Raw genomic sequence first — 27701 nt, forward strand, 5'->3', positions numbered from 1 at the left:
CTACTATACATAAAGTTATTATTATTATTATAAACAGAGGCGGTCCTGTTTCCCCCGGTGGCCCTTTGCTGCATGTCATTCCCCCTCTCTCTGTCTCCCCATCTCCTGTCTTTCTCTGACTGTCCTGTTGATAAAAGGCATAAAAAGACCCCCGCACATTTGAACAAATCTGATGCATGCTTTTTTTTCTGAATTGCTCATCTTGCCAACTCTTATTCTTCACTGACCCTTCAATAGAATACAAGACATATGACGAGTGTAACAACCAGTCTCCTTGAACTACAGTGAACCAAGAGAACAGCTGCCATCAGTGCATCTCTGCTCTCTCACCTGTCAACCTGAAGCGAGCAGCTGGTGGGCGGGGCTTAATGCCTCATCTGCATTTCTCATGAAGTAGAAATAGACGAGCTCCAAAGATGGTTTTTGAATTTTTTTTTAATCACATTTTATGTGAAAAAACCCGTTGAACAAAAGATGAGTCATAGCAGAAGAGCTGTAAAGTTTACAACACATCTGCTCCTTTGCCTTTATAAACTGGTTCACATCATTTACAGACTGATTCAAATAAAGTCATGATAAAAAAAAATAAAAAAAAAACAAAGTAAAGAAAAGTAATAGCACACCAAAATCTAAATTTAACATTTAATATATTTGGCTCAAGAAGTCTGACGCCACTTCCCCATTCAAGTGAATGAAGATGTACTGGAGTCGGCTTCTTTTCAATACAATTCAATATGAAGAAACACTGAAGGCAGTTTTTTGTTTTTCATTCACAGATGCTACAACAGTGTGTTAAAGGGATAGTTCACCCAAAATTGAAATTTCACTCATTATCTACTCACCCTCATGTGGACTAAGGGCTGGGAGAAGTTTCAGAGTCCTCCGTGGCTTCTCTGAGTTACAGGGGGTGACAAACCGGGAAGAGGAGCATGGAGGTATTTGGATGTTTTTTGGTGTGTCTTTTTGTTACGAAGACAGTTGGTATCCATGTGCAACCGTTATATGGACATGCACTGCTACGCCGAGACCCCCTGTAACTCAGAGAAGCCACGGAGGACTCTGAAACTTCTCCCAGCCCTTAGTCCACATGAGGGGGAGGAGATAATGAGTGAAATTTCAATTTTGGGTGAACTATCCTTTTAAGTCAAAAGTCAATTCTGGAAAAAGCATCCACTCCTGTGACACTGATTATTCATTTTGGCAACAAAATTCAATTTTGGGTGAACTATCCCTTTAACACACACCTGCAGCTGACGTGATAAATGAAGATTAACAGAGGAAAAGAAACTAATTTAGCACGATGCAGAGCTCACGTCATCCGGAGGAGTCCAGTGCTAGATGATGAAGCTCTGTGGAGGCAGCTCATCCTCCTCTTCCTCTCCTCCTTGGCCTGTTGCAACTATCTCAGCATCTACTCCTACCTCCTGCCCCCCCCCCCCCTCCTCCTCCTCCTCCTCCTCCTCCTCCTCCACAGTCCGTCACAGTGTGCTGCCTCTGCTCCTTCATCAGTGCAGGATCAGCCTGAGACGACCTGCTGCACCCGGTGAGGTCGTGGCTCGGCGGCGGACCCGTCTCCATCACCGGCTTCCTGTACCTCTGCTCCTCCGCCTCTCCGTCTGCGCTCTCCTTCCTCTCTTTCCTCCTCTTGTCTTTACTGGCGCTCTCCTCCCTCCTCCTGTTCTCCCCTCTCCTCCTGGGCTGCGGTTGCCTGGGCTGCTCCTGCACACTGAGCTGGTCCATCCTCTGCGCCAGCTCTCTCAGATCCCTCTCCTCATCCTCGGTGCTCAGGGAGGAAGGCTCCTCCTCGGTCGGCCTCTTGTTGTTTGAGCCTGTGCAAATAGACGTCAGTTTAAACTGCAGGGTGGACAAGTGATTCCCCCTGAACTTCCACATTTTGTCACATTACAACCACAAACATAAATGTATTTTATTGGGATTTTATGTCATAGACCAAAAAAAGTAGTGGAAGGAAAATGATACATGATACCTGCTGCTCAGGGAAGATTTTTTTTTTTGTCAGTAAATGTGTCTTTTAATCCCATATGGGATGGGCCACAATGGTGGCATGACATTTTTATTCATTCATTCATCCAGCCAGAGCTACAATGGACTGGTTTACATCAAAGCATATCCATGTGTTAGAACGGCCCAGTCAAAGTCCAGACCTGAATCCTACTGAGAATCTGTGGCAAGACTTGAAAACTGCTGATCACAGACTCTCTCCATCCAGTCTGACTCAACTGGAGCTGTTCTGTAAAGAATGGGCAAAAACTGCAGCTGTAGATGTGCAAAGCTGCTAGACACAAGCAGTCTGATTCATATGCACGCTACACTTCTCAAAATCTTAAACACCATGTATCATTTTCCTTCCACTACTTTGTGTTGGTCTGCCACAAAGAAAATCCCAATAAAATCCATTTAAAGGTACATTGTGTAGGAATTCCTCCCATCTAGTGTTGTGGTTGTAGATCACAAGCAACTCAATCTTGAAAAATGTTTCATGTTGCATTCACGTGAAATTGGGCAGACGGCAGACGGACGACAGCCGCTGCACGTAACAAACAAGCCTCTGTGTAAACAAGTGGTCGTCAGCACGAGGCAAAACAATACACGTGACAATATGTTGTCATGGCGATGTGGTATTGTTGACCTGACCCACGTTTTACCGGCTTTCTCTGGACTTCTGTGACTAAAATGACATCTGGTTTGTTAGCGACGGCCGTCTGCCCGACTGCAGGTGAATGCAGCATCAGTGTAAAGCCTGGTTTATGCTCGACGCAGTCGCGAGTGCGCGAGGCTCGCGCGCCACAAATGACGTAAACGCGCACCTCCTCGCGACGGCGTCGCGCTGTCGCGTCGCGCTGTCGCGCACCTCCAGGATTTTGAAACTTGGCGCGCGCCGCGCGAGTGTCGCTCGGTTCAAAATGGATGAATTTGAGGGAAGACTGGCTGAGCTGGTACGCTCTAGCATTTGTACAACTCGTTATTAAGTTATAAAGACCATCAAATGACCCAGAACTCGAGGAACTATGCAAATCCGGTCCCTCCTCTCCTCCATGTGCATCTGTTTACAACAAGCCGGCGAAAAATCAATACATGGAGCGATCGATAACGTTATATAACTACTACACTGATGTTGCAAGGACGGTTGGTTTTCAAATCATGTAGTTAACTGTCACAATTACACCAGAGCTTTTTAATTAAGGTAAATAGTAGAGCTACAGGAGAAATCCTGCTTACTTCTTCTCTGTTTTTAGTTGCTTCTGCTACTTCCTATTGTATTTTTTTATCTACCGCCCCCTGTCTTTGCTACGAATATTGCAACGGTGAATGCGGCAAGTATAAACGCCTGTGCGCTCTGCCGAGGTGCGCGCGCCAACTGCCAACGGAGCCAGGCGAAAGTATAACCAAGGCTTAACGCTCCATTCCTCCTCACTGCGTTACCACGGTGACTGAGCCGACAGCTCCGGTGTCTCCGCTGAGTTTCCGTGGTTACCTACCGTCACGCTGCCACTGAAGGTAAAAACATGGAGACACCACATGGCAGCAGTACCGAGCTTACCCGCTCCATGGAGATATGAATGATATGAACGGCTCATTCAGAGCTGAAAGGAACACTTCACTTTGTTGATGGGGGGGTTACTGATTCATGAAAAACAGACTTTTGAATGAAATAATCTATTCTCATGAATAGATAACAGGAGAACTTACACAATGTCCCTTTAAGTTTGTGGTTGTAACATGACAAAACGTGGAAAAGTCCAAGGGGTATGAATACTTTTGCAGCATGTGTGTGTGTGTGTGTGTGTGTGTGTGTGTGTGTGTGTGTGTGTGTGTGTGTGTGTGTGTGTGTGTGTGTGTGTGTGTGTTACCTGCTGCAGCCTGCTGAGACTCCCTGGGCTTCAGATCCCGCTCGGCCTGGGATCCAGCTCTCAGTGTGATGCGGAGGGAATGATGAGGAATGCCCGTAGGACCGCTGACCTTATCATCATCAGCATTGGTGTTGGTGGTGGACGTCCCGCCGCTCCCTGCTCCGCTGTCCACCGACGGCTCCCCAGCAGCAGCAGCAGCAGCAGCAGCTCTGCCGTCTCTTCTGGGGATCTCAGGGTCCTTACTGTCGTCGCTGTAGCTACGACCGGCGGCGTGAGCCACTTTACCGCTGCTGCTCCTGCTGCTGTTGGCTAGGTGAGGTTTGTCTGGTACCAGGGGCCGGCCCCTGAAGGCCAGGTCGGGGTAGGTCCTCTGCATCTCCATGATGGACTGGTCCGTGATGAAGAAGTGGTTTTGTCGGGGCTTGGGCTGGGGCTGGGGCTGGGGCTGGTGCTGGGGCTGGGGCTTCGCTGCAAACTTGGTGTCGGAATACTGAGGAGGGGCCTGCACAGATGAGACGGAGCTGTTAACCTCTGGAGTCAGTCAGTGGACGTGTGTGTGTGTTGATGTATTTTATCCATCAGAGAGAAAAATGAAGCCTGAAAACACCAGTGGGGTTCGTCTAAGATCTCTGGAACAACAGGGATTTAAATGAACTTGATTAAAGGTATAATCTGTAGGAATTCCCCCCATCTAGCGGTGCGGTTGCATATCTGAACGTATTCTTGATGTTGCATTCAGGTGAAATGGGGCAGACGTCAGACAGACAACAGACGCTGCATGTAACAGGATAAACAAGTGGTCCGCCAGCACGAGGCAAAACAATACAGGCCTGACAACATGTTGTCATGGTGATGTCGTATTGTTTAGCTGACCCACCATCCGGTTGGTTTGCCGACGGCCAGATGGTGGAAAACTTTCTCCCAGAGCCCACAGCTCCGCTCAGTTTCCGTGGTTACCTACGGTCCCGCTGCCACTCAACGTAAAAAATGGCGATGCAACATGGCCGCCTCGGTTCGGTGCGTCGCTCACTTATGTATTTGTAACGACTTGTAACAACTCATTCTAAGGAACCAGAAAGCTTTCATTTGGATGCAGCTGTGATTCACCTTCAGTGAAATACGGATTTATGAAAGACAGATTTGATTTTTGCTAATAAAAAGACAAATAAGTTACATACTGGGGCTTTAATGATTATAGCCTACTGTAGATATTATTGAATCAACCATATGAAACTCAGAGATGTTCACATTTGATGAACAACCTGTGGTAATGAAGGACAATGAAAGACCTTCCTGGAGTCAGTGCTGACTGTCTGCTCAGCATCTATCTGGCTCCCTCCAGTGTTAGAACTCTGTACATGTTACTACAACACAACACTTCACCTCTGACTGCATCAGCCTGGGTTGTACAATGGTGGTCTGTTTTGAACAACTGATCACAGCAGCACAACTAAAATCTACTACTGTCACACAACAGCATGCCAAAAACGAAAGTACATAACCATAACTTTCTGAATGGGCTCCTCCTTCCTATCTGTCCTGAACCTGATGCTCCATGCTATGTGTCCTCACACAGTTTTCCTTCCAAATCCAAACGTACAGGTTTTCCTCATTTGCTTCAGCTCAACTCTCAAATAAGAAACACATTTGTCAAAATATTAAGTTCAATTTCTCATTCATTTAAACAAATTGCATTGTATGTGAAGAAGTTAAATCTCTAATCATGTTATCTAAATGCTTTCTCTAGTCAACCTGTCTGACTAGCCCATTGATGTTACACTTCTGCAGCATTGGATCCTTTATTTATTTATTTTTTTGCACTCTTGGGCCCAAGGGAGGGTATACGGGAGAGCGTAGGGGAAGGTTCTAGTATGGGATTATGTTTAGGAGAGTTGATTTGTTTGTATGTATGTAAGCTTATGTCTATATTATGGAAAACACATTTAATAAAGTTATCCAAAAAATTGCATTGTTTGGTACATGAGTGCAAAAGAGTGCAGAGAGAGCACATCCCCGTGTGGGCATATGCCTGAAACGCTGATCGCCGGTTTAACTCTTGACCGAGACGAAATAAAGGCAAAAAAAACCACCCAAAAAATATCTTTTGAAAAATCAGTGCAGAAAACATTTGTATTCAACTAATAAGACAAACCAATGGGCTTTATGCACAGCTCCACTACTTCCTGAAATAAGACAGCTCCTTTATTTCCTGTCTTACATTATTGGACCAACTGATTAATCCAGGGGTGTCTGACCATTGTTGTGAGGTGTGGCTTATTTCAGGAAGTAGTGGAGCTGTGCATAAAGCCCAGTGAGAAAAACTGTAAAACTCATATTTACACCGAAATTGTCAATTTGCTCCTTCTTCTTTTCCTCTCTCAGGCTTTGCTCCTGTTCTAATTCTACCGCTGCCTCAGTTTTATCATCATTACTTTCCATCTGTGTGAATCTTGTACCACGCTACCTTTTCTCCTTGTCACTGTCTCCATGTGTTTGTTTACTCATGGTGGCTGGGTCTCTCTAATCTTGTTATTTATAAGACCTGCTGTGTATGAAAAGATGACCTCTGCCCCCTGACCCTCTTCTCTCTGTCCTACCTCTTTCTTATCTGCCTCCTCCTCCTTCGTCTTCTCCTCTTCCTTTCGCTCTGTGGTTGTTTTCTTTCCCGGAGGCTCTGGCTCTGGTTTTGAAGGCCCCACTCTCCTCTGCAGAAGCTCCAGCCACTCCTGCAGCGGTAAGATCACAGCTGTCACATGAGGCCACAGAGACCCAGTTATAGTGACCATTCACCACATGGCTGCCATTCATTCACATGTGCTGTATCCCATCAGTGATGTTTCTATTTCATGGTCATGAGCTGCACACTTACACTATGAGCTCAACTATTGCTCAAGGCAGAATGTCCTTCACTATTATCATACTACATTCCTCTCTCTTTCATTTTTTATTGATTGACCTTGGCCTTGTCTCTGTTTTGTGCAACTTACTTTCTTTTCTTTGTTCCTTTTTTTAAGCCTGATGTGTAGGGGTTGAGAATGCAGCAGGCAGATGTAGAGCCATCAGAAACATTTGAAAGATGATTCAATCGCAGAATGACTTCTAGATACAGTGGCGTGCAAAAGTTTGGGCACCCCTGGTCAAAATATCTGTTAACGTGAACAATTAAAGGGATAGTTCAACATTTTATTGCCATAATCCCTATAGTCATAGCAGTAGGTTCGTTACCTTTAATTGTCGGTGCAAGCTGTTTTTAGATCGGCGGAGCAGAGCCGTGAGCTGCTCAGGGCTATGCTATGGAGGCTAAGGGAATTTCTTGGTTTCCCTCATCAAACTCATCAAATACACAATCCAACAACTCCAAAACGCTCTCGTGGACAAGTTGTGACCTGCACATTCACCACGCTATGAAATAATAACGCATAATTGCGTAACATTATGACACATGAAGCAAATGCTCGGAACTATTTGCGCTTTTGAAATCACTCCGCCCAGCAGCCGTGTCTGGAATGTAGTTCCAGCTTTGCATTTGCATCGAAAACAACTCTGTTCCATAATGTTATATTATTATCTCATAGCGTGGTGAATGTGAAGGTCACAACTTGTCCACAAGAGCGTTTGGGAGTTGTTGGATTGTGTATTTGATGGGTTTGATGAGGGAAAGGCGAAAGTACCGTGCGCCTCCGTTGCCTTAGCTAAGCCACTCGCTTCTCTGCCCCGCCGATCTAAAAACAGCTTGCACCGACAATTTAAGGTAATGAATTTAGGGATTATGAAAATCTGCAAATTTGCCTAAATGTTGAACTATCCCTTTAAGCAAGTGGAAGATGAAATCTCCAAAAGACATAAAGTTAAACATGAAAGACTCTTTTGCAATATTTTAAACAACATCAGTGTATTATTTTAGTTTTCTACAGTTTTAGAGTGATAAAGAGAAACAAAGCAGCAGCCTGTAATAGAATAGGAAACCCAGGAGACTTGAGCTCTCAGATAACTTTGACCAAGGTATCAGACAAGATATTTACTATTTGCACACTGTGATAGTTTCCAGGGTGGGGGGGCTACTAGGTACTACTATGCAGGGTGGCCAAACCTCTGCTGAGGGCCCTTTTCCTTTTCTGTCATTTGAAAATGATGACAATGAAGTATATTGTTTAAAATGTAAAGGTAATGTGTCGTCTGCCTTTTGGAGATCATTTCATCTGTCACTTGCTGAACTGTTCACATAAACAGAAATTTATGCCCAAACTTTTGCATGCTACTGCACATTGATTGTGGTGTAACTGAGAGCTCAGCACACTGCAACTTAAAAAAAAAAAAACACATGTAAACAAACACTGCAGACACACAACACTTTTTTTTTTATCAGAGGTTGATCTAAGTTGCAGAGTGTCGACCTCTCAGCTCCACTGTCAGAAGTGTCTGGTATGAGCTGCTCAGCCGGCTGCCCTGGTCTCTGCTCTCACCTGTGGCTGAGGTCCCAGCTGATCTGGGTCCAGCTGCTCCAGAAGCCGGTAACACTCCACCCTGGCCAGCAGCAGCTCGAAGCCCACCAGCATGGCTCCGTCTGGGTCGGCTTCCTCACTGAGTCGAAACTCGCTGCAATTCATCAAACAGTAAAGAGGACAACTGAGGACAAAACATGATGAAGAGTGGACTTGAAAGCTTTAAATCCAGAGTGTGGGGGCAGCTTCAAAACACACTCCAAGCACCTGATTTAAGTTCAGATGCCTAGAGGAGGCGCCTGTGTGTCTAGACGGTTCTTGTCCTCCTTGCTCTGTACCTTTGCGAGGCGTCGGTGTGGGGCAGGTAGCCAATAGATGCCAGGACGGACTGGAGGGTGGAGCTGCTGAGAACTGGCAGCAGGCGGTAAACAAAGGGACCTGTGAAAGTCTGGAGGAGACACAGACAGAAACACACATCATCTGTTACTACATTAAAAATGTATTTTATCTAAGTGGGACATTTTAGAGATTAGGTTAGTATGTATGGCAGCTCTCTAGTGGAAAAACGATGTTCCTGAGACAGCTGTACTAACCTTAGACACAGTTCAACTGTGTAAAAGTAAAATACTTAAAATAGTAAGTATGCAGACTAAAAACTCCCATCATGCAATGCAGCATACAGAAAAGGCATACATAAACAAAAGGTGTAGTGACAGAACTGTCTATATATATGGGCCTAGGCCTTTGTGTATGTGTGTGTTCAATCGCTCTAGTTTTCAGGTGTTTCCTCTACCACGTCCTACACACAAACAGGAACTGGAAGTCATCTGGAACTATCACTGAAGTTTATCATGCCAAAGTTAAACCACCCTGTACAGAAGGAGACCTCGCTAAACTACCCACTTAGGCTACTATCACCACCTGATCTTCATCTAGTTTGAATGACTGGCTGGCTGGTGGAGGTTGGGAAGCCCCCTAACAAGTTAATCCAGTCATGGTTTCGTCCTTCTGTGTGTGGGCAGTAACGTTTAGAGAAAATGACGGAGGGAAAGAGAAAGAGAAAGTGTTTTACTGCCAGTCCAGGGGTCAGATGATAGGCTACAGAGACGTGAGCTCCAGGGTCAAACTGACTGATTTATAATGTAAACAACAGAAATCAAAACACAGACTGAGACCTGTCATAAAATAAGACACAGGGACGGGAACATTACAGCACCTATTCAAGAGTGGATAACACAAAACCTGCTCTTAGTAAAGTTATGAGTGAATTTACATGCAGGCCCAGGGCCGTTGTATAGGGGAGAAAGGTGATGCTAATTCCAGGGGCCCAGCGCCCAGTAGGGCCCACAAAAAACCCCAGTAGTCTAATCTTTATGACTGAATTATTCTGCATAAGACCCTGACTAATACTCACAGTAATGCTGCATTAGCATCAAAACAAAGCATGATAATACATACGTAGTCTAAGAAAAGAAAAAGTGGAAAAGTCAGGGGTAGGGGCCCACTTTAGTATTCTTTCAGGGGGCCCAGAATTCCTAGCAACGGCCCTGCATAATCAATATAGAAACCATAAAGATTGTGTGACTGTATTTTTGAAAGAAAGAAGAAATACTACAGAAAGAAAGAAAGAAAGAAAGAATTAGGCTACAGAAAGAAAGAAAGAAAGAAAGAAAGAAAGAAAGAAAGAAAGAAAGAAAGAAAGAAAGAAAGAAAGAAAGAAAGAAGGGCAGTGCCACCTTCAGGGTCTTGAACTCCTTCTTCCAGGGCTGGAGGAACAGGTTGACGCACAGGGTCTCCAGCAGCTCGGTGGCCTGGATGAAGGCGGACAGGTGTGTCCTGCAGTCCGCCCTGGGGGCTCCGCGGTCCCCGGCCACCGCCTGGTAGAAGGGGAAGACGGTGAAGGTCTGGGCGGACTGCGGCTCCCTCCGCAGGTACTGAGCTGCTCTCTCCAGCAGCGGCGCATCGCAGCACGGCCGAACCTCCGCACTCTGCTGCCCTGTCCGGTACCAGCCCACGTAGTCCCCGTACAGGTCCTGGCGGGAGACCTCCGTCTGGTCGGCCGCCCCGGTACCGTCCTTCATAACCGTGTCACCGACCATCACACACAGACAGACACACACACACACACAGACAGACACATACACACTGTTGATCTCAGTCTAACTAATGAGGAAGTGGAGCTGTCAAACAACCTGACGAGGAAGTGAGAGTGAGCAGCAACAACCATGAGCGGTTACTGTCATTCACCCTCAACATTACAGTAGCTATACTGGGACTGGAACACATACAGGGAGAGAATGAACTTACAACAGTTAAACACACTCATCATGATAAAACTGTAGCTCAATATAGTGTTTTATTACAGTGGCTGTAACTGTAACTTCCCCTCATTTATCTGTCATTAAACAAGGTTAAATAGCCTATGTCTTCCTAAATAAATAAAAATGTTAAGATGTTTTCAAGAATCTGAAATGTATTTTCATATTGACTATCTTATACCAGCCAAAAGACACAAATGACATTCAGGATAAATACAGAGAAAATGGAAACAAGTGAGTAAACAGATTACAGGTCAGAGGAATAAGACCATTCAAATCGGGTAGCCTAAAAGTAGCTATTTATAGATGTAAATTCTTTTAAATGTGACAGAATTTCCTATTTTTAAATAATACGATGTTATTTTAAAACATCTGAAAATGTGATATTCCCAAAAAAGGAGGAAGTCTAACAGTCTGTTTATGTTAAACCAGTAGACCGGCTCTGGTTAAACTAAGGCAAAGAGATTTACAAACCGTCTTTAAGGGTAGCCTGCATTTTATTTTGAAAACGCTCAACCGGATGTAGTGGTGTTTGCTTCCGGGTCGCGTGCAGAGTGTTTTGCAGTCACGTTGCCGGAGTCTGATCACACTGTCCAGATATTAACCGGTGTGTTGGTGATGAGTTGATGCTGCAGGAGTAACAGGTGAGTAGCTACACACACACACACACACACACACACACACACACACACACACACACACACACACACACACACACACACACACACTGTGGTGTTACTATACGGTCTGGACAAGAGTGTGTGTGGGTTCGAGTCCCGTCTGTTCTCACACTCAGTAAGTTAGCTAACGTTACTGACATGTTGTGGACTGATGCTGCTCAGACACTTTTCACTCAGTCAGAAAGGATAAGATCACAGTCCTCACATGTTGTTGTTGTTGTTGTTGTTGTTTTTTTAACAATGATTCAATCCCGTAATAATAAAACAGTAGCCTAATGACTGAGGATACCAACAGATCACAGGCTCAACAGGTAACTTCCTCTATAGAAAACCTCTATTGTCACTGTAACATTACAGTGATAAGTGATCAAGTAGGCCTATCCTCAGCTCAGCTCACTGATTCACTACCATAGAGTTTTTCTGACAGTGCTGGAAAAATGAGTGTAACTTTAGTTCAGAACATTTCCAATGCTAATAAACCTCTTCCAGGTTCCTGATTGGTTGTTTTTTTTAAATACGCAATAGGAAACTGCATAGATTACAATGTTCATCCACTACCATCATGCTGTATAGAGGAAATGGTAATTATTTTGACCTCAGTATTAAGTTGTTGTGCAGCTGTAGATGATCTATCTGCCTGTTGCTTGTTGTGTGTCCGTGTCCTGCTGCAGACTCAGAGACTCAGACATGAAGAACCGAGGTGGAGGCTGGGTGGACGGCCGGCTCAAACAGCGAGTGGAGCAGGTAGCTACACGTTTCCTCAGTCAGTCTGGGTCATAATGTAACATGGAGGAGTGTGGGAACTGTCCTGGGAGTGACAAACACAGGATCTCACTTTGTAACAACTTCATGTGTTGTACAGTATTATTTATTGGTTATTGACATAGATTGCATAAAGAAGGTTATTGAATGATCTTGTTAAAGGACCATACCAGTAATTTTTGCTGATTTCAGGCAAGTTACTGCCATAAACTCACACATTCTTTTTTGTCCACGTCATGTCCCAAAAAATGCAGGTTTGTCATATTTGGAAGAATTCACTTCACATTCGGAAGTGAAATGAAAGTCAGTCTTTCAAATGATCCTCCAGCCCTTGTTAACTGTGCAATGGCAGCTGGTAATTGATAAATAAATTGATGATTTTTTTAAATTTTTATGTTTTCAGTATCTGGAGTCCAGCAAGAGTGAATATGTGGACCTGTCAGCCATGGCCCTGGAGCTGCAGAGACTGCACAGGCAAGTTTTATCACAGCAGAAGTACTACACACACACACACACACACACACACACACACACACACACTTAACACAACCAATTCAGACTTCTACCTTCAGGACTAGTTTAAACTGTTTGAAGGGATAGTTCAACATTTTGGCAAATTGGCCATTGCCATAATCCCTATAGTGTCAGGAGTAGATTTGTTACCTTTAATTGTCGGTGCAAGCTATTTTTAGAACGGCGGAGCAGAGCCACAAGCTGCTCAGAGCTACACTATGGAGGCTAAAGGAATTTCTTGGTTTCTCTCATCAAACTCATCAAATACACAATCCAACAACTCCAAAACGCTCTGGTGGACAAGTTGTGAGCTGCACATTCACCACGCTATGAGATAATAACGGAACGTTACCACACAGAGTTGTTGTAGAGGGAAATTCATGCCGGGGGCAGTTTTTCATCAAGCAGTCTCTGTATTTCCCTTTAAAACAACTCTGTGTGGTAACGTTGTGTTATTATCTCATAGTGTGGTGAATGTGCAGGTCACAACTTGTCCACCAGAGCGTTTTGGAGTTGTTGGATTGTGTATTTGATGAGTTTGATGAGGGAAACCAAGAAATTCCATTAACCTCTGTAGCGTAGCTCTGAGCAGCTCACAGCTCTGCTCTGCCGTTCTAAAAATAGCTTTTGCAGCGACAATTAAAGGTAACGAACCTACTGCTGTGACTATAGGGATTATGGCAATGGGCCAGTTTTCAAAATGTTGAACTATCCCTTTAAGAGATGGTGAAAGAATATTTATTAGAATAAATAAAGTCAGCTCAGGACTCCTCCTCCTGCTCCATGTCCATGTATTTTATCAGTTTATAGCACATTGAAATGCTTCTTAATGTTGGTAATAAAGATTCTGTTGTGTGTTCAGACTGGAGTATGGCAGAAGAAACAAGATTGCTTTCAGGATTCAGGTGGAGAAAGGTAAGATGGAAACAACATGGAAGCTCAGTATTGAGTATAAGTCTCCTGCTGCTTTGTCCTGACTGTCGGTCCTCTCCTCCCAGTGTATGACGTCATCATGAAGGACTCAGACCTGAGTCCTCTGGAGAGCAAACACCTGGCTAAGAGAGCCAAGCACAGCCACGGTGACGGCGGGTACAGGACTCACTCTGTTTCTCTGTCTCTGCTGCGCTCACTGTCTCTGTGAATGTGCAGTAGGGTGCATCAAAAAACACAATTCTTGAATTTTGATATGGCTGGGTGCTAAAAGTGTTCCAATATATGTAGAAACAACACATGCAAAATATATTTCCAATACATGATGATTTAGGCACATCTGTTTTTGTTGGATAAAGTGGTAAACCCAGTGCTCAATGATCGCCATAGAGCTCTGATGTAAAAAAGACTCCAGCTCAAGAAAATTGAGTTGATCTTTATGTTTTTGTGTTGGGTATACTCTTATTACATATTACTACCATATATGTAGTTGTGTCTTTTGTATATTTGTATTTATATATATATATATTATATGGGTATTTGGTGCCCATTACATCTGGCTAACGTTAAATAGCAACAGTTTGCTAACCACAGTCTAGCTATGTTAGCTAAGCTATTAAGCTTAACATCAACAGTATTCTAGAGTAGACAATATCATATTTAGAGTATTGATGTCTCATGTCTATTGAGAGTAGCATTGTAGTTGTTAAATAAACATTTTAAATATATTTGCGAGCACATCTGTTAGGCTAGTGATGTAATGGTAAGTTATCATTGTAGCCGAATGATGAAGTTAGACTAGCCTACAGCTAAAATTTGAGACTTATGAAAGCCCCGAATTGCAGTGCATTATGCAGCACACAGCCTGTTCAAGGCAACGGGGTCATTCTTTTTGGTTTTGAAGGCTTCATCACCCATTAGCATTAACAACATGTGTATTTCTCCACAAATCTTGCACCAAGTTCCTTTAAGATTGAAGTTTAGTTAATGTCAGCTCTTATCATTAGGCCCTGTGAGTTGCCAGTGAGTTAGCCACTAGAGAGTGTTTGTTCTTTTAAAAGGACAGTTCAACATTTTGGCAAATTGGCACATTGCCATAATCCCTATAGCCTAGTCATAGCAGTAGGTTCGTTACCTTTATATGTCGGTGCGAGCTATTTTTAGAACGGCGGAGCAGAGCCGTGAGCTGCTCAGAGCTACGCTATGGAGGCTAATGGGATTTCTTGGTTTCCCTCATCAAACTCATCAAATACACAATCCAACAACTCCACAACGCTCTGGTGGACAAGTTGTGACCTGCACATTCACCACACTATGAGATAATAATGGAACGTTATAAGGCGGAGTTGTTTTCGAGGTAAATTCATGCAAAGCAGATGATGCGCGTTCCCGGCAGGGGCAGTTTTCCGGCAAGCTGTCTATTTGCCTCGAAAACAACTCTGTCTGGTGACGTTCTGTTATTAGGTGAATGTGCAGGTCACAACTTGTCCACCAGAGCGTTTTGGAGTTGTTGGATTGTGTATTTGATGAGTTTGATGAGGGAAAGCAAGAAATCCCATTAGCCTCCGTAGCGTAGCTCTGAGCAGCTCACGGCTCTGCTCCACCGTTCTAAAAACAGCTTGCATCGACAAATAAAGGTAACGAACCTACTGCTATGACTATAGGGATTATGTCAATGGGACAATTTGCCAAAATGTTGAACTATCCCTTTAAGTGTGACAGTATTGCCCCTTGTGTTTAACAGTAAAGTCAATTAAACTTTATATGTGTGTCCGACATCCATCGCTGCTGCACAAAACTCAGGGTAAGACCACGTAAACATGTCCCATTGACCGCCATTCATTTTGTCTATAGGAAAAATGAATGGAGAATTTTGAAAGTTGAATTCTGAGAAATGCCCAAGTTGCCCAAAGGGCAGACAAACTAATTTTACTTTGATAGCCCTATAGAACATGTTACTGTATAAAAGTTCAATGTAATCAACATTTCCGTGTCAATTTTTTGTCAATCAGATTTTCGAAAAATTGCACTTTTTTTTTTGTTAGGTGGCACCCCTAAATCTCAATGGATTTCCTCAAAACTTTGCAAAAGTCATTTTTATGTTAATTGGAACAAAATGCATTGCCAGCCAAATTGATATTTTGAAATTAAAAATTCCCATTCAAATTTGATGCACCCTAATGTGCAGTCAGTCCCTCATTACTGTGTGTGTGTCCCTGCAGTGACGGCAGCAGCAGCTCAGGGGAGTCCTCTGACAGTGACGACCACGTCCTGGAGAACACAGTAAGACATGATAGCTGATAACTTGTCCCCTGTTGCTTGTTTGTTTGTTTGTTAGGACCCCCATTAGCTTCTTCATAGCATCTGCTATTCTTCCTGGGGTCTACACAAATTATATAATGACAATAAAGAATACACATTCACACTAAACTGAACAACTAATCACAAAAATAACTGACAAGGTAACACAAATGAAATTGACAAGACAGCTCCAATTGAGTATTATCTTATAGATAAATATAATATTCATATATATGCATGTGTGTGTATACATACAGTACATATACATATATGTGTGACGGAGGTCTGCGGGTATAGAGTGCCAAAGCGGAAGCAGGAAGTAACGGCGCCATGGGACCTCAACTCGGAAATAGTCTCCATGTAAGTGAACGGGAGTCAAAGTTTTATTTCATGATCTGATTGAATTGTGCCATGAGAAAAAACTCTGTCCTCTACCTGTTTAAAACATCACGTTTCATAAAGAGAAATCAGCGGTTTATCGTAAAACGGCAACAGAAGAATGTATTTTGTGTGACAACCGCTCTAAGACTACAGATCTGTGTCCCACAAAAAATACGTCACCAACTGACACGGGAAAGGGCGGCATGTGGTGACCGGTCTCATTTATAACCGTTGCGTACGCACAAAACGGGGCTGAAAGTGGCGTACGTGACTTTTCACGCCAAGGTTGTGATCTATAAAAAACTAACTTGACGGGAGAATGTGCGCAGCTCTAAGCAAACTCTGAGCCAGGCGTACGCATGGTTTGGAGGAAAAGGGGAATTGGCGACACAGACGGTGTGGTGGTGAACTGAAGTCAGACTCAGGAAATGATGAGTGAGAAGAACGATTATGTTTTTATTATCGGCCGTCACACATTTAATTTCAACCCGTATGCGTTAGATCCATGTTGCCACGGTGATTTAATTCAACAGCGCCCTTATTTTGCATCGGACTGGTGTTTCAGAAACATCTTCTTTGAATCTACTGTAACTTAAAATTCAAAATCAAAATTCCTTCTCTATATTTAATCACCACCATCTCTCCGTCATATTGTCCACTCCCAGAGCGCAGGAGGAGGAGAGGAGGCGCTGCTGCATGGGATAAATACATGGTGTAAATAACTATATGTTCCTATGATACTGTGAACATATGATCGAGAGTCAATTCAATCTCAAACCCTGGGGGGAAAAAAATCCAGTAATCGTTCGCACAATTGTTACATTCTGTTTTCTTGTTATCAAGAGAAGTGTCATGTTTGATCATTCCTCAGAATGTAACTGATTCCGCTAATTATTCAAAGTTTTATCGATCAGTCTAATTACTGTAAATAATACAGCGGTGAGCCCCGTGCGTAATTCTGCACCACGGCACCGCTGGAGGAGAAAGGAGGGAGAGGGAGACCATGATGAAGGTTAATAACTGGTTTCAGATTAAAACTGTTGTCATTGTTGTAACTATGTGCCGAACCGGGTCCAGCATGTGAGAGGGCAGCGCAACAAAACAACACCGCGTGAGCTCTGAGCCGCTGACGCCGTTAACAGCTGCAGCAACACGTCACGTTGTCACTTTCACACCTGCAGCTGATTCACAGCACCGACAGAACAAGAGCACGTCAGGCTCATTTACATGCAGATCACATTCATGTGGTGGTTTGCATCGACCATCTAGGGTTAAAACAGGGCGTGTACAGGGCGGAACGTGAAGCGGATTCAGCTGCGCACACTTGTAGGAACTCTGGGATTTATGAAGGGAAGTTTACTTGCAAGTGTGCGTACGCAAAACTTGGCTTTTGGGCGTACGTACCCTTTTAGTAACGATCCCACGCACAGTTTTATAAATGAGACCCCTGGAGTCTTTCTGGTTACAGATTCTTCGGAATTTTATTTTATAATATTTTTACAACAAACTGCTGATTTCTCTTAATGAAACGTGATGTTTTAAACAGGTAGAGGACAGAGTTTTTTCTCATGGCACAATTCAATCGGATCACAAAATAAAACTTTGACTCCCGTTCATTTACATGGAGACTTTTTCTGAGTTGAGGTCCCATGGCGACGTTACTTCCTGCTTCCGCTTCGGCACTGTATTCTTCCTGGGGTCTACACAAATTATATTATGACAATTAAGAATACACATTCACACTAAACTGAACAACTAATCACAAAAATAACTGACAAGATAACTCTGACAGAACAACAAATGAAATTGACAAGACAGCTCCAATTGAGTATTATCTTATAGATAAATATAATATTCATATATGTATATGCATGTATGTATGCATGTGTGTGTATATACATACATGCATATACATATATCTGTAACGGAGATCTGCGGGTATAGTCACAATCACAAGGTACCAGTAAGGAGAAGTGACGGCGTGTAGCGGTTAGCGGTACTGAAGTTAAACTCACTCACCCATAAAAGACGTGCTAATCCACTTGCCAAGTGGTCATTGACCTCTTGGCGAAACAGTTAGCATCATCGCCCACAGTGCAGGAGACCCGGGTTCAAAACCTGCTCAGGTCAAGCCAGACAACATCGGTCACATACAGTATATATACATGCATATATATACACTCAAACAAATATACACTTGTATGCACATATATACTGTATACACATATCTATACGCTGCATACATACAGAACCCATATACCTCTCTTGTATCAAGAAATATAAATTAATAAAGTTCCTTAATGTTTTTGTTGAATGTTAATGTTGTTTGATAAAGTTTGGTAATACATTCCATTTTGCATTGCTCTATATATCACTGTGTGTTTAACTGACGTTGTTTTGCACATGGAGGAGACTTAAAAACAAACACACATACACTGTATATAGCAAAGAACACACAACCAGTGCTGTACACACTAAGATGACCTGGATGATCTATGAACGATCCTCAAACCTGTAGTTTTATAATCAGAAAGACATTACCACTACAAGTGAATAACGGTCAGCCCCTCCCTCTCCTCCCAGCCCACCAACCACATGAACAGCTCTCTCACGTCTCTGTACCGGAAGGGGAACCCGGACTCTGGCACCGGTTCTCCCAGGAGAGATCCTCCTCCGGCCGCTGCAGCCGCCCCCCCTCCCAGCGCAGCCACACAGGTCTCTGCAGGGGGCTGGTTCATCGACAGAGGGAGGGGCCCCGAGAAGAGCAACATCCTCATCGACCTGTGTGACGAGGACCCGCTGAACACCATGTCTAACGTATGTATCCATGGAGACCCAGTCTGCAGTCTCTAAACTGATGGGCTCAACTTAAAGGGATAGTTCACCCAAGATTGAAATTTCACTCATTATCTCCTCCCCCTCATGTGGACTAAGGGCTGGGAGAAGTTTCAGATTCCTCCGTGGCTTCTCTGAGTTACAGGGGGTCTCGGCATAGCAGTGCATGTCCATATAACAAATGGATACCACTTTTCTTCATAACAAAAAGACACACCAAAAAACATCCAAATACCTCCATGCTGCTCGTATGTAATGTCCGTCTTGTATTGAAGCCCTGAAATGCGAAATTGTTCAGAAAAAAAAAAAAAAAAAGTCTATATTTCAAGCTTGTTTGTAACAGAAGCTCCTCTTCCTGGTTTGGACGGAATTTTGTTGAAACTATTCTTTTAATCAAATTAATAAATAAAAAAACAGCACAGTATGTTGGACTGTGAGCAGGGTAAAACTGAATGTAGCTGAATCAAAGCTGGCAGAAAGTGACTTTGTTTTTTTATCCAACTGCTGTTAATGCTCAAATTCAATTCAAACTCCTAAAAAATGATGAAACAATGAAACAAGCACATGTCATCCCAGCTCTTCTCCTACCGCCATGACTAAAAACGTTCAAGTTATCAGGTGTAACTTCATGTTCCACTGCTTTTAAAATGTAGAAAAATCTAGATCATGAATATAAAACTCATGTTTCTGACACCAGTGGTTTAAACTATGTAGAAAAAAGCAGACTGCAAAGAACGATGAGCCTCAACCTGAGTGTGCGTCTTCAACCCGTCCTGCTGGGTCACTGTATTTAACCCAGACACCCAGAGCCTGTAATCTAGCACTTGGGTTAGGGTTAGTCAGGTTTCAGTCAGCTGTTAGATATAATAACACCTGTGAAAACAAACATCAGGAACACAACCAGAATCTAATTACAACACAAAACAAACACGCTTTCCTTCATAACTCACACACACTCGGTAATCAGGATGCAGTGCAGCAGTTACAGCAGCAGCTTCAGGTGCACATGTCACAATCTGAAGTGAATACAGCCTCTCATGGAATTCAGTTTACTTCACTTTTATTCATATACAGCAGGGGTGTCAAACATACGGTCTGCAGGCCAAAACCGGCCCGCCAGAGGGTCCAGTCCGGCCCGCGGGATGAAAAGGCATAATATTGTTGAAATTACATGTATTTTTCTTGAGAAATTTTAGGTTGTTAATAATGTTTTGTTAAAGGATACAGATACAATCTGGACCTTATTTCTAGCATAAAATACAATCATTTACTCACCCAGATACTTTGGTGTCATTACAAGTCGTTCTGACGAAATTAGCTCCAGCCGAGAGCCATGTATATCTGTATAATGTGAGTCTACAGGGCAGCAGAATGCAGCCTCTAAATAACACATTATCTGCTGTGAGACTCGTTCATTTCACCAATATTTAGTTCTGATAGGCTAGTGCTATTCCCCTCTGAGTCCAGGCTGACCTGTTATCAACATCCGGGGTCTGTAGGTTGACCTACTGACCTCTGACCTGGATGATGTCATCTCCGACCGCTGCCCGGCGCGGCTTGTTGCTACCGCTAATGCTACGGTTCGTTTCTGCGTGTTTCTGACTTGTCAGAACAAAATGAGCAGCTGGATGAAGTTCAGCTTCCACAGGCTTCCTCTCCTCAACCTGGACTCACTAAAGCTCCGGCTAGTTGAGATAAAAATGGACCCGAATGCCGAAGCAGAATGATTATTATCAGAATGAGCCGGGCAGCGGTCGGAGATGACATCATCCAGGTCAGAGGTCAGTAGGTCAACCTACAGACCCCGGATGTTGATAACAGCTAACCCCGGACTCAGAGGGGAATAGCACTAGCCTATCAGAACTAAATATTGGTGAAATGAAGGAGTTTCACAACAGATAATGTGTTATTTAGAGGCTGCATTCTGCTGCCCTGTAGACTCACATTAGGGGCTGTGTCCACCAAACACGGTTTTAGCTCTGACAGCCTCTCAGCGCTGCTTTCCCAGCGCTTAGCGCTCTCTCTCTCCCTCGTCAGAATGCCGCTGTTGCTAGGTTACAAAACGAGTCCTCTGACACTTCCGTGTTCCGGCCTTGTTTAATGTAAACACTACAACGAGTGTCAGAAATACACAACAGCATTAGCAGCAGCTTTTGACATGAACCCTGAGGTCGGCCTACCTTCAATACAAGTGTGGGTCATGATATAAACCGAGCCACGTCTCCGGTTGTGTTGCTGTGGTAACGTATGTCCCGAACCTTCTTGATTCTGATTGGTCAGTGCGGGGAAAAGTGACATTGACAAGCGCAGCGCTGTTCTAAAAGTTGAACAGATTTCAACTCGAAGCGCTGTGAGCGCCGCGACAAAAAGAAGCAAGCACCGAGGGCGTTTTACCGCCGAGGACGCTGAGCGCTGTGAGCGCCGACTCAATAGGGTTTGAATGAAAAGTAGACGCCCAGAGGCTGAAAACGCGTCTGGTGGACACGGCCCATTATACAGATATACACGGCTCTTGGCTGGAGCTAATTTCGTCAGAACGACTTGTAATGACACCAAAGTTATCTGGGGGAGTAAATGATCGTATTCTATGCTAGAAATAAGGTCCAGATTGTAAAAAAAAACCTGTCAATTCCCCTTTAACTGTAAACATCTTAATAATAATGTACTTTGCACTAAAACAAAGGGAACATTTTTGAATTCTCATTATTTACAGGTTATTATGCTGTTATTTTACTGGTCCGACCCACTTGAGATCAAATTGTACTTTATGTGGCCCCTGAACCAAAATGAGTTTGACAGTGTGGAAAACAATAAACTAAGGGAGGTTGGTGCAGACATGTCATCATCTCATTGCACTGCCATGTGTTTGTGTGTGAGCAGCAGACAGATGTGTCGATGCTGGAGCCGGAGAAATCTCACAGGAAGTCCAAAAAACGGACGAAGAGCTCCACGGAAACCGCAGAGGCTCCCACCCTGGGGAAGAAAGGTACAGCAGGGTCCAGTCCAGCTGCAGAGCCCGGGTTCTCAGCTGGGTCCTGACACAGAGACTCTGTTATTATTATGTCCTGTCCTGTCCTCACTGATGTTGCATCATGAAGTCATTTTCTCTGATTCTTCCTCAGCAAAGTCCAAGTCCGTGGAGCTGCAGTATCCCACTCTGAAGTTCGAGGACGTGGGAGGGAACGAGGACACGTTAACGGTCCGTATCCGACTCCTGCTGCTTTCTCTGTTGCTATGGCGACCCAACTCCTCTGTGCTGAAATAAGCGCATTCTCTCTGTTATCTGACCCGCTGCAGGACGTGTGTAAGCTGCTGGTCCACATGCGTCATCCAGAGGTGTACCAACATCTGGGGATGGTTCCTCCGAGGGGCTTCCTGCTGCACGGGCCCCCCGGCTGTGGGAAGACCCTGCTGGCCCAGGCTGTGGCTGGAGTAAGTTACAAACATCAATGAAGGAAGGTGGTTCATTATTAGTTCTGAGCAGCCGATTGAAGCGGTCCTTTTATTATTATAACCTTTATTGAGGAGCAACCTCATTTACAATGTAGCCGAGACAAAACACAAAGCATTTGAAACATACATAAGCATATCCGAAATACCAAAAAGTAAGAGACAAAGTGACAAAATAAGATGCAGTTATGGATTTAAATTGACCTAATGATAAAAGTGTGGTAAGTGTTCCAGGTTGCAGGTGCACAGTAAGAAGAACTGGACTTTCCAAATTCAGTGTTAACAGAGGGAACCTGCAGTGTGAGTCAGTCCTTTGACCGTGTATGATATAGACTTGCATTAAAAGATACTAAAGAGTTAATATAGGATGGTAAGAGAGCTTTAAAAATAAATAAAATCCAGTGTCTATCACACCTGTTAGATAGCGAGGGCCATTCAACTTTAGAATACAGGTCACAGTGATGAGTGTTGTAGCTGTCACCTGGAATAAATTACAGGGCTGAATGAGAAACGGTGTCAAGTGGATGTAAAGTTGTAGCTGATGCATGTCTGTATAACATGTCTCCATAATCTAAAACTGACATACAAGTTGCTTCAATAAGTTTCTTCCTGCATTGAAGAGGGATGGATGATTTGTTTCTGTAGAAAAAGCCTATTTTTTTGTCTTAGTTTAGTTTCCAGATTAGAAACATGATGTTTGAAAGTAATTTTGTCATCGATCCAAATTCCAAGATATTTGTATTCAGAGACTCTTTCAGTAGTACCCCCCCCCCCATCACACTCGCCAACAAACAAGCAATCACATCCCATGCCGCCAGTCCCCCCCCCCCCTCCACTAGGACAGTTGGAAAGGCCCACTGCTGTGGATCCACTATCCTCGCAACTTTAGAATTCAGAAAATGAGAAATAATAATGATAACTCGGAAAATAAAAATAAAATGAATTAAATAGATATATAGAAGTAGATAAAAATAGAAGAACTGTAATAGTAAGTTTCTCTGCCCCATATTCATCTTGCTGTATCCATGACTTCACTGTGAACAGTTTCTTATAATAGGGTGATAGTAACAGTAATGACAAGAACAACAACACAAATAATAATGATGAAAACAATACGTACTACTAATAATAAATTAAATAAAGATCATTTGTATTTATTCTTTTAATCAGATTTAAATTATTAATTCTTTGAAGCAGGTGCAATTAATTCTATGTAACTTTATTGTATTTTATTTTAGCCTTTTATTATTATGATTCCGATGTAAAGCAACTTGCACCAGCTGAACGACGATCACGTCTCAGATGCCAGTGCTTTATTCTGTCTCCCCTTTTAACACTGTTTGTCCACAGTGTCCAATATTGTTTGTCTACATCTGTTTTTCACATGCTTTTTATTTTATTCTATGCCTGCAGCACCATGTGCCCCAGACAATTATTAATAAATCATTAGATTTCATTTGTTAAACCGTTAAGACCTTTGGTTCTGATGTGTAGTCAGACAGGTTGTGTGTGTGTGTTGTGTGTTTGTCATCTGAGCGGATGTGGTTGTGTGTCCAGGAGCTGCAGCTGCCCATGTTGAAGGTGTCTGCTCCGGAGCTGGTGTCTGGAGTGTCGGGGGAGTCTGAGCAGAAGCTGCGGGAGCTGTTTGAGCTGGCGGTGGTGAGTAGACGAGACCTTCCTCTGCTCACACCGTGTCGCTGGTTTACATGGTTGACTCTGATTGGCTGCGTTCCCCCCGGCCCTGCAGAGCTCCGCCCCCTGCATCCTGTTCATAGACGAGATAGACGCCATCACCCCGAAGAGGGAGGTGGCCTCTAAAGACATGGAGAGGAGGATCGTGGCCCAGCTGCTGACCTGCATGGACGGTAGGAGACAGCAGCTCAGTTACATCAGCAGAGACAGTTCAGAGGAGACGCTTCACTTTTAGTTACTTCGCCCTTTAGGAGACAGGAAGGGTTTTAATAAGTGTTGCTCCCCAAGACTCGTTTTTTTAGGGAATCCCAGGAAATGGTCAGTTACTTTATTACCGGGAAGGAAAAATAATTTTTGGGGTATTTTCTATGTTGCCTTAATAATGATCTAAACTAATAATACACGCTCAATAAACCGCTAGTAAATATTCACTCAGAAAGTGAACATTGGAATCCAGGAGTGTTTGGGAATGAGCCATAACGGTAATAATTGAAATAATAATTGTTGTTGCTCAAAAATCGTAAGGCCAATTTGTTTTTGTTATTAAAGTGGTCTAAAGTTATTTGTATGTTACTTAAAAAAAGGGCCGAGACACGAGCTGCTCAGTGAACACAATGGAGGTAAACGGTGCTAGTTCCCTGTTCCTCATCCAACTCATCATATACACAATCCAACAACTCCAAAACACTTTTGGAACTACATTCCAGACATTTGAAATTACTCCACCCAGCAGGAATGTCTTGAATGTAGTTCCAAGATGCATTTGCCTCGAAACAACTCTGTCTCATAATGTTCTGTTATTATCTCATAGTGTGGTGAATGTGCAGGTCACAACTTGTCCACCAGAGCGTTGTGGAGTTGTTGGATTGTGTATTTGATGAGTTTGATGAGGGACAGGGGACCTGCACCGTTCACCTCCATTGTGTTCACTGAGCAGCTCACGTCTCTGCCCCGCTGATCTCTAAGCAACATGCACCGATAATTAAAGGTAATGAGTCAAATTCAGGAGGTTTCAGCAACACTAGTTTTAATCATTTAAATTCTTTCTACTGAAATTGTTTATAAAGTTACTTTGTCAAAAGTGAAAGGATGTTTTAAAGCAGAAGTCAGGTGAATGTTTGTGTTAATCTAAGTCTTAAATAGTTGTATCTTCCGACAGCAATCACTTCTATAGAGTGTTTGGTCTGAAACACGGGTCTGTCAGTCACTCTGCTCTGCTCTGAGCCCAGGAGAAAACTTTCCTTGTATCCTACAACCTTTATCCAATGAGGAGAGAGAACGGCATAAAGGGGCAGTCCTCTCTGTGTGTGCAGCCAAGGGATGTGTGTGAATGTGGTGACGTAGGGACGAGGACGGGGACTGCTAACTGATCATCAGGTCACAGCAGGTGCAGGAGCAGGTGAATGACTCTGTTCTCATGTTCCTCCTGTCAGACCTGAACAGCCTGACGGTGACGGCTCAGGTCCTGGTCATCGGTGCCACCAACAGACCGGACGCTCTGGACCCGGCCCTGCGCAGAGCCGGGCGCTTCGACAGAGAGATCTGCCTGGGGATCCCTGATGAGGCGGCTCGTCTCAGGTCAGCCACACACCGCTCCGATTGCAATTATGAATGGAATTACAGACTATTACATATTCAGTGTACTGAGCAGCTTCAGTTTAGTTCACAAATTCCAGTTAAACATATTCATACAACTACGATCTGCACAATCTCACATGCTTTCTATTTGATGCAGCATCCAGGAAACAGGAACACATTTAGCTTCATCTTCTCATGTTTAGATGTTATCTCTCTCATTCCTAACAGCAGAATAGTTATAAAATGTCAAAGTGAAGTGACGACAGCGTGTGAACGGATCGTTGTGTTCTCCGTCAGGATCTTGAAGACGTTGTGTCGGAAGCTGAAGCTGCCGGAGGACTTCGACTACCAGCAGCTGGCCCGCCTCACCCCGGGCTACGTCGGCGCCGACCTCATGGCTCTGTGCCGCGAAGCCGCCATGAACGCTGTCAACAGGGTTCTGATGGAGATCAGAGGACTTCCCCAGAACCAGAACCAGAACCAGAACCAGAGCTCTGCTGAGGAGCTACCAGTGAAAAGCAGCTCTGAGGCTGAAGCTGCTGTGACAGACGGAGACGTGACAGAGCAGCAGACACCAGACGTCAGCCCAGAGCCTCAGGAGGAGAGCGGTCAGAGTGACCTGCAGGTACGACAACCTCCACCCACTTCAACAAACTGCTCCCAGGTCAGCTCAACATTGCACATCAGGTATCACAGCAGGTTAACACTGCTGCTCCTGATGTTTCCTCTCTAAAACATCACAGAACCTAGAATTACCATTTTATTCTCATCGTGAGTTTTTCTATTGAAATATTCTTAGTTCTAGTTAAAATTACTGTTTTTATTTTATTCTTGAAATGTCATGTTTTTCCCTCAATGTGACCCCAATACTTGACGGACATACACAACCTGCTGCATCTGTAGTTTCAAAGTAAAGGGATAGTTCAACATTTTGGCAAATTGGCCCATTGCCATAATCGCTATAGTCATAGCAGTAGGTTCGTTAACTTTATTTGTCGGTGTAAGCTATTTTTAGAACGGCGGAGCAGAGCCGTGAGCTGCTCAGAGCTACGCTACAGAGGCTAAAGGAATTTCTTGGTTTCCCTTATCAAACTCATCAAATACAAAATCCCCAAACTCCAAAACGCTTTTGTGGACAAGTTGTGACCTGCACATTCACCACGCTATGAGATAATAATGGAACATTACGAAACAGAGCCGTTTTCAAGGAAAATACAGGGTAAATACAGAGTCTGCTTGCTGAAAAACTGTCCCTGAACGCAACTCGCATCAGCGGTTTTGCATGAATTTCCCTCTAAAACAACTCTGTCTGGTAACGTTGTGTTATTATCTCATAGCGTGGTGAATGTGCAGTCACAACTTGTCCACGAAAGCGTTTTGGAGTTGTTGGATTGTGTATTTGATGAGTTTGATGAGGGAAACCAAGAAATTCCCTCCATAGTGTAGCCCTGAGCAGCCTACCGCTCCGCTCCACCGTTCTAAAAATAGCTTACACCGACAAATAAAGGTAACAAACCTACTGCTATGACTATAGGGATTATGGCAATGGGCCAAGTGAGTGAAACATTTCAAGTTTGAGAGTGAAAGCAGTTTCTAGTTGTGTGTTTTGAATTTCCCCGGTGTGGCCTGTAAATGTCCCTCTCCACCTGTCCTGGTGGCGGTGTCCAGCAGGGGGAGCTGTGTCACCTCCTGCACCTGCTGAAGAACAGGGAGAGCCTGTCGGAGCAGGAGCTGGCCGGCCTGGCCATCCTCATGTCAGACTTCCAGGCGTCTCTGGCCAGCGTGCAGCCCTCGGCCAAGAGGGAGGGCTTCGCCACCGTGCCCGATGTCACCTGGGACAACGTGGGGGCCCTGCAGGACATCAGGGAGGAGCTCACCATGGCCATACTGGTAAACACCAGCTCCATTCAGCTTCTGTCACTGTTATTTCCTGAGACAAGGCTTCTC

At 43.9% G+C, this 27701-nt stretch overlaps 2 protein-coding genes across 2 annotated transcripts in view; one reads left to right on the forward strand and one right to left on the reverse strand.

The window, feature by feature from the left end:
* Positions 1 to 1207: 1207 nt before the first annotated feature.
* On the reverse strand, positions 1208 to 10410 carry LOC146973905 (uncharacterized). The gene is made up of 6 exons (XM_085800918.1): positions 10051 to 10410; positions 8653 to 8762; positions 8336 to 8468; positions 6470 to 6598; positions 3873 to 4374; positions 1208 to 1829 (listed from the first exon to the last, which is right to left on the reverse strand). Exons 1-6 carry the CDS (start codon positions 10393 to 10395, stop codon positions 1405 to 1407), a joined length of 1644 nt encoding a protein of 547 aa, XP_085657044.1. The 5' UTR covers positions 10396 to 10410; the 3' UTR covers positions 1208 to 1404.
* A 781-nt stretch (positions 10411 to 11191) lies between these two features.
* nvl (nuclear VCP like) overlaps positions 11192 to 27701 on the forward strand; it is a 36014-nt gene continuing 19504 nt past the window's right edge. Inside the window, exons 1-15 of the mRNA XM_085800944.1 lie at positions 11192 to 11276; positions 11984 to 12056; positions 12478 to 12548; positions 13450 to 13502; positions 13586 to 13676; positions 15740 to 15800; positions 18783 to 19016; positions 21915 to 22020; positions 22157 to 22233; positions 22332 to 22466; positions 24042 to 24143; positions 24232 to 24349; positions 25610 to 25754; positions 26052 to 26379; positions 27423 to 27644. Of these exons, the coding sequence (XP_085657070.1) occupies positions 12000 to 12056; positions 12478 to 12548; positions 13450 to 13502; positions 13586 to 13676; positions 15740 to 15800; positions 18783 to 19016; positions 21915 to 22020; positions 22157 to 22233; positions 22332 to 22466; positions 24042 to 24143; positions 24232 to 24349; positions 25610 to 25754; positions 26052 to 26379; positions 27423 to 27644 (1800 nt within the window). The 5' untranslated portion in view covers positions 11192 to 11276; positions 11984 to 11999. The remainder of the gene's footprint in view (positions 11277 to 11983; positions 12057 to 12477; positions 12549 to 13449; positions 13503 to 13585; positions 13677 to 15739; positions 15801 to 18782; positions 19017 to 21914; positions 22021 to 22156; positions 22234 to 22331; positions 22467 to 24041; positions 24144 to 24231; positions 24350 to 25609; positions 25755 to 26051; positions 26380 to 27422; positions 27645 to 27701) is intronic.

The sequence above is a fragment of the Trachurus japonicus genome, chromosome 15 (assembly GCF_045865225.1).
Source record: "Trachurus japonicus isolate A0001 chromosome 15, Traja_1.0".
Lineage (NCBI taxonomy): Eukaryota > Metazoa > Chordata > Actinopteri > Carangiformes > Carangidae > Trachurus > Trachurus japonicus.

Excerpts from the sequence above, each read along its gene's own strand:
- LOC146973905 (XM_085800918.1), bottom strand. The coding sequence starts at position 10,395 with ATGAAGGACGGTACCGGGGCGGCCGACCAGACGGAGGTCTCCCGCCAG. Across the intron at positions 6,599-8,335 it reads AGCTGGGACCTCAGCCACAG|GAGTGGCTGGAGCTTCTGCA; the intron begins GTGAGAGCAGAG and ends TTACCGCTGCAG. Across the intron at positions 4,375-6,469 it reads AGGAGGCAGATAAGAAAGAG|GCCCCTCCTCAGTATTCCGA; the intron begins GTAGGACAGAGA and ends TCATCTGTGCAG.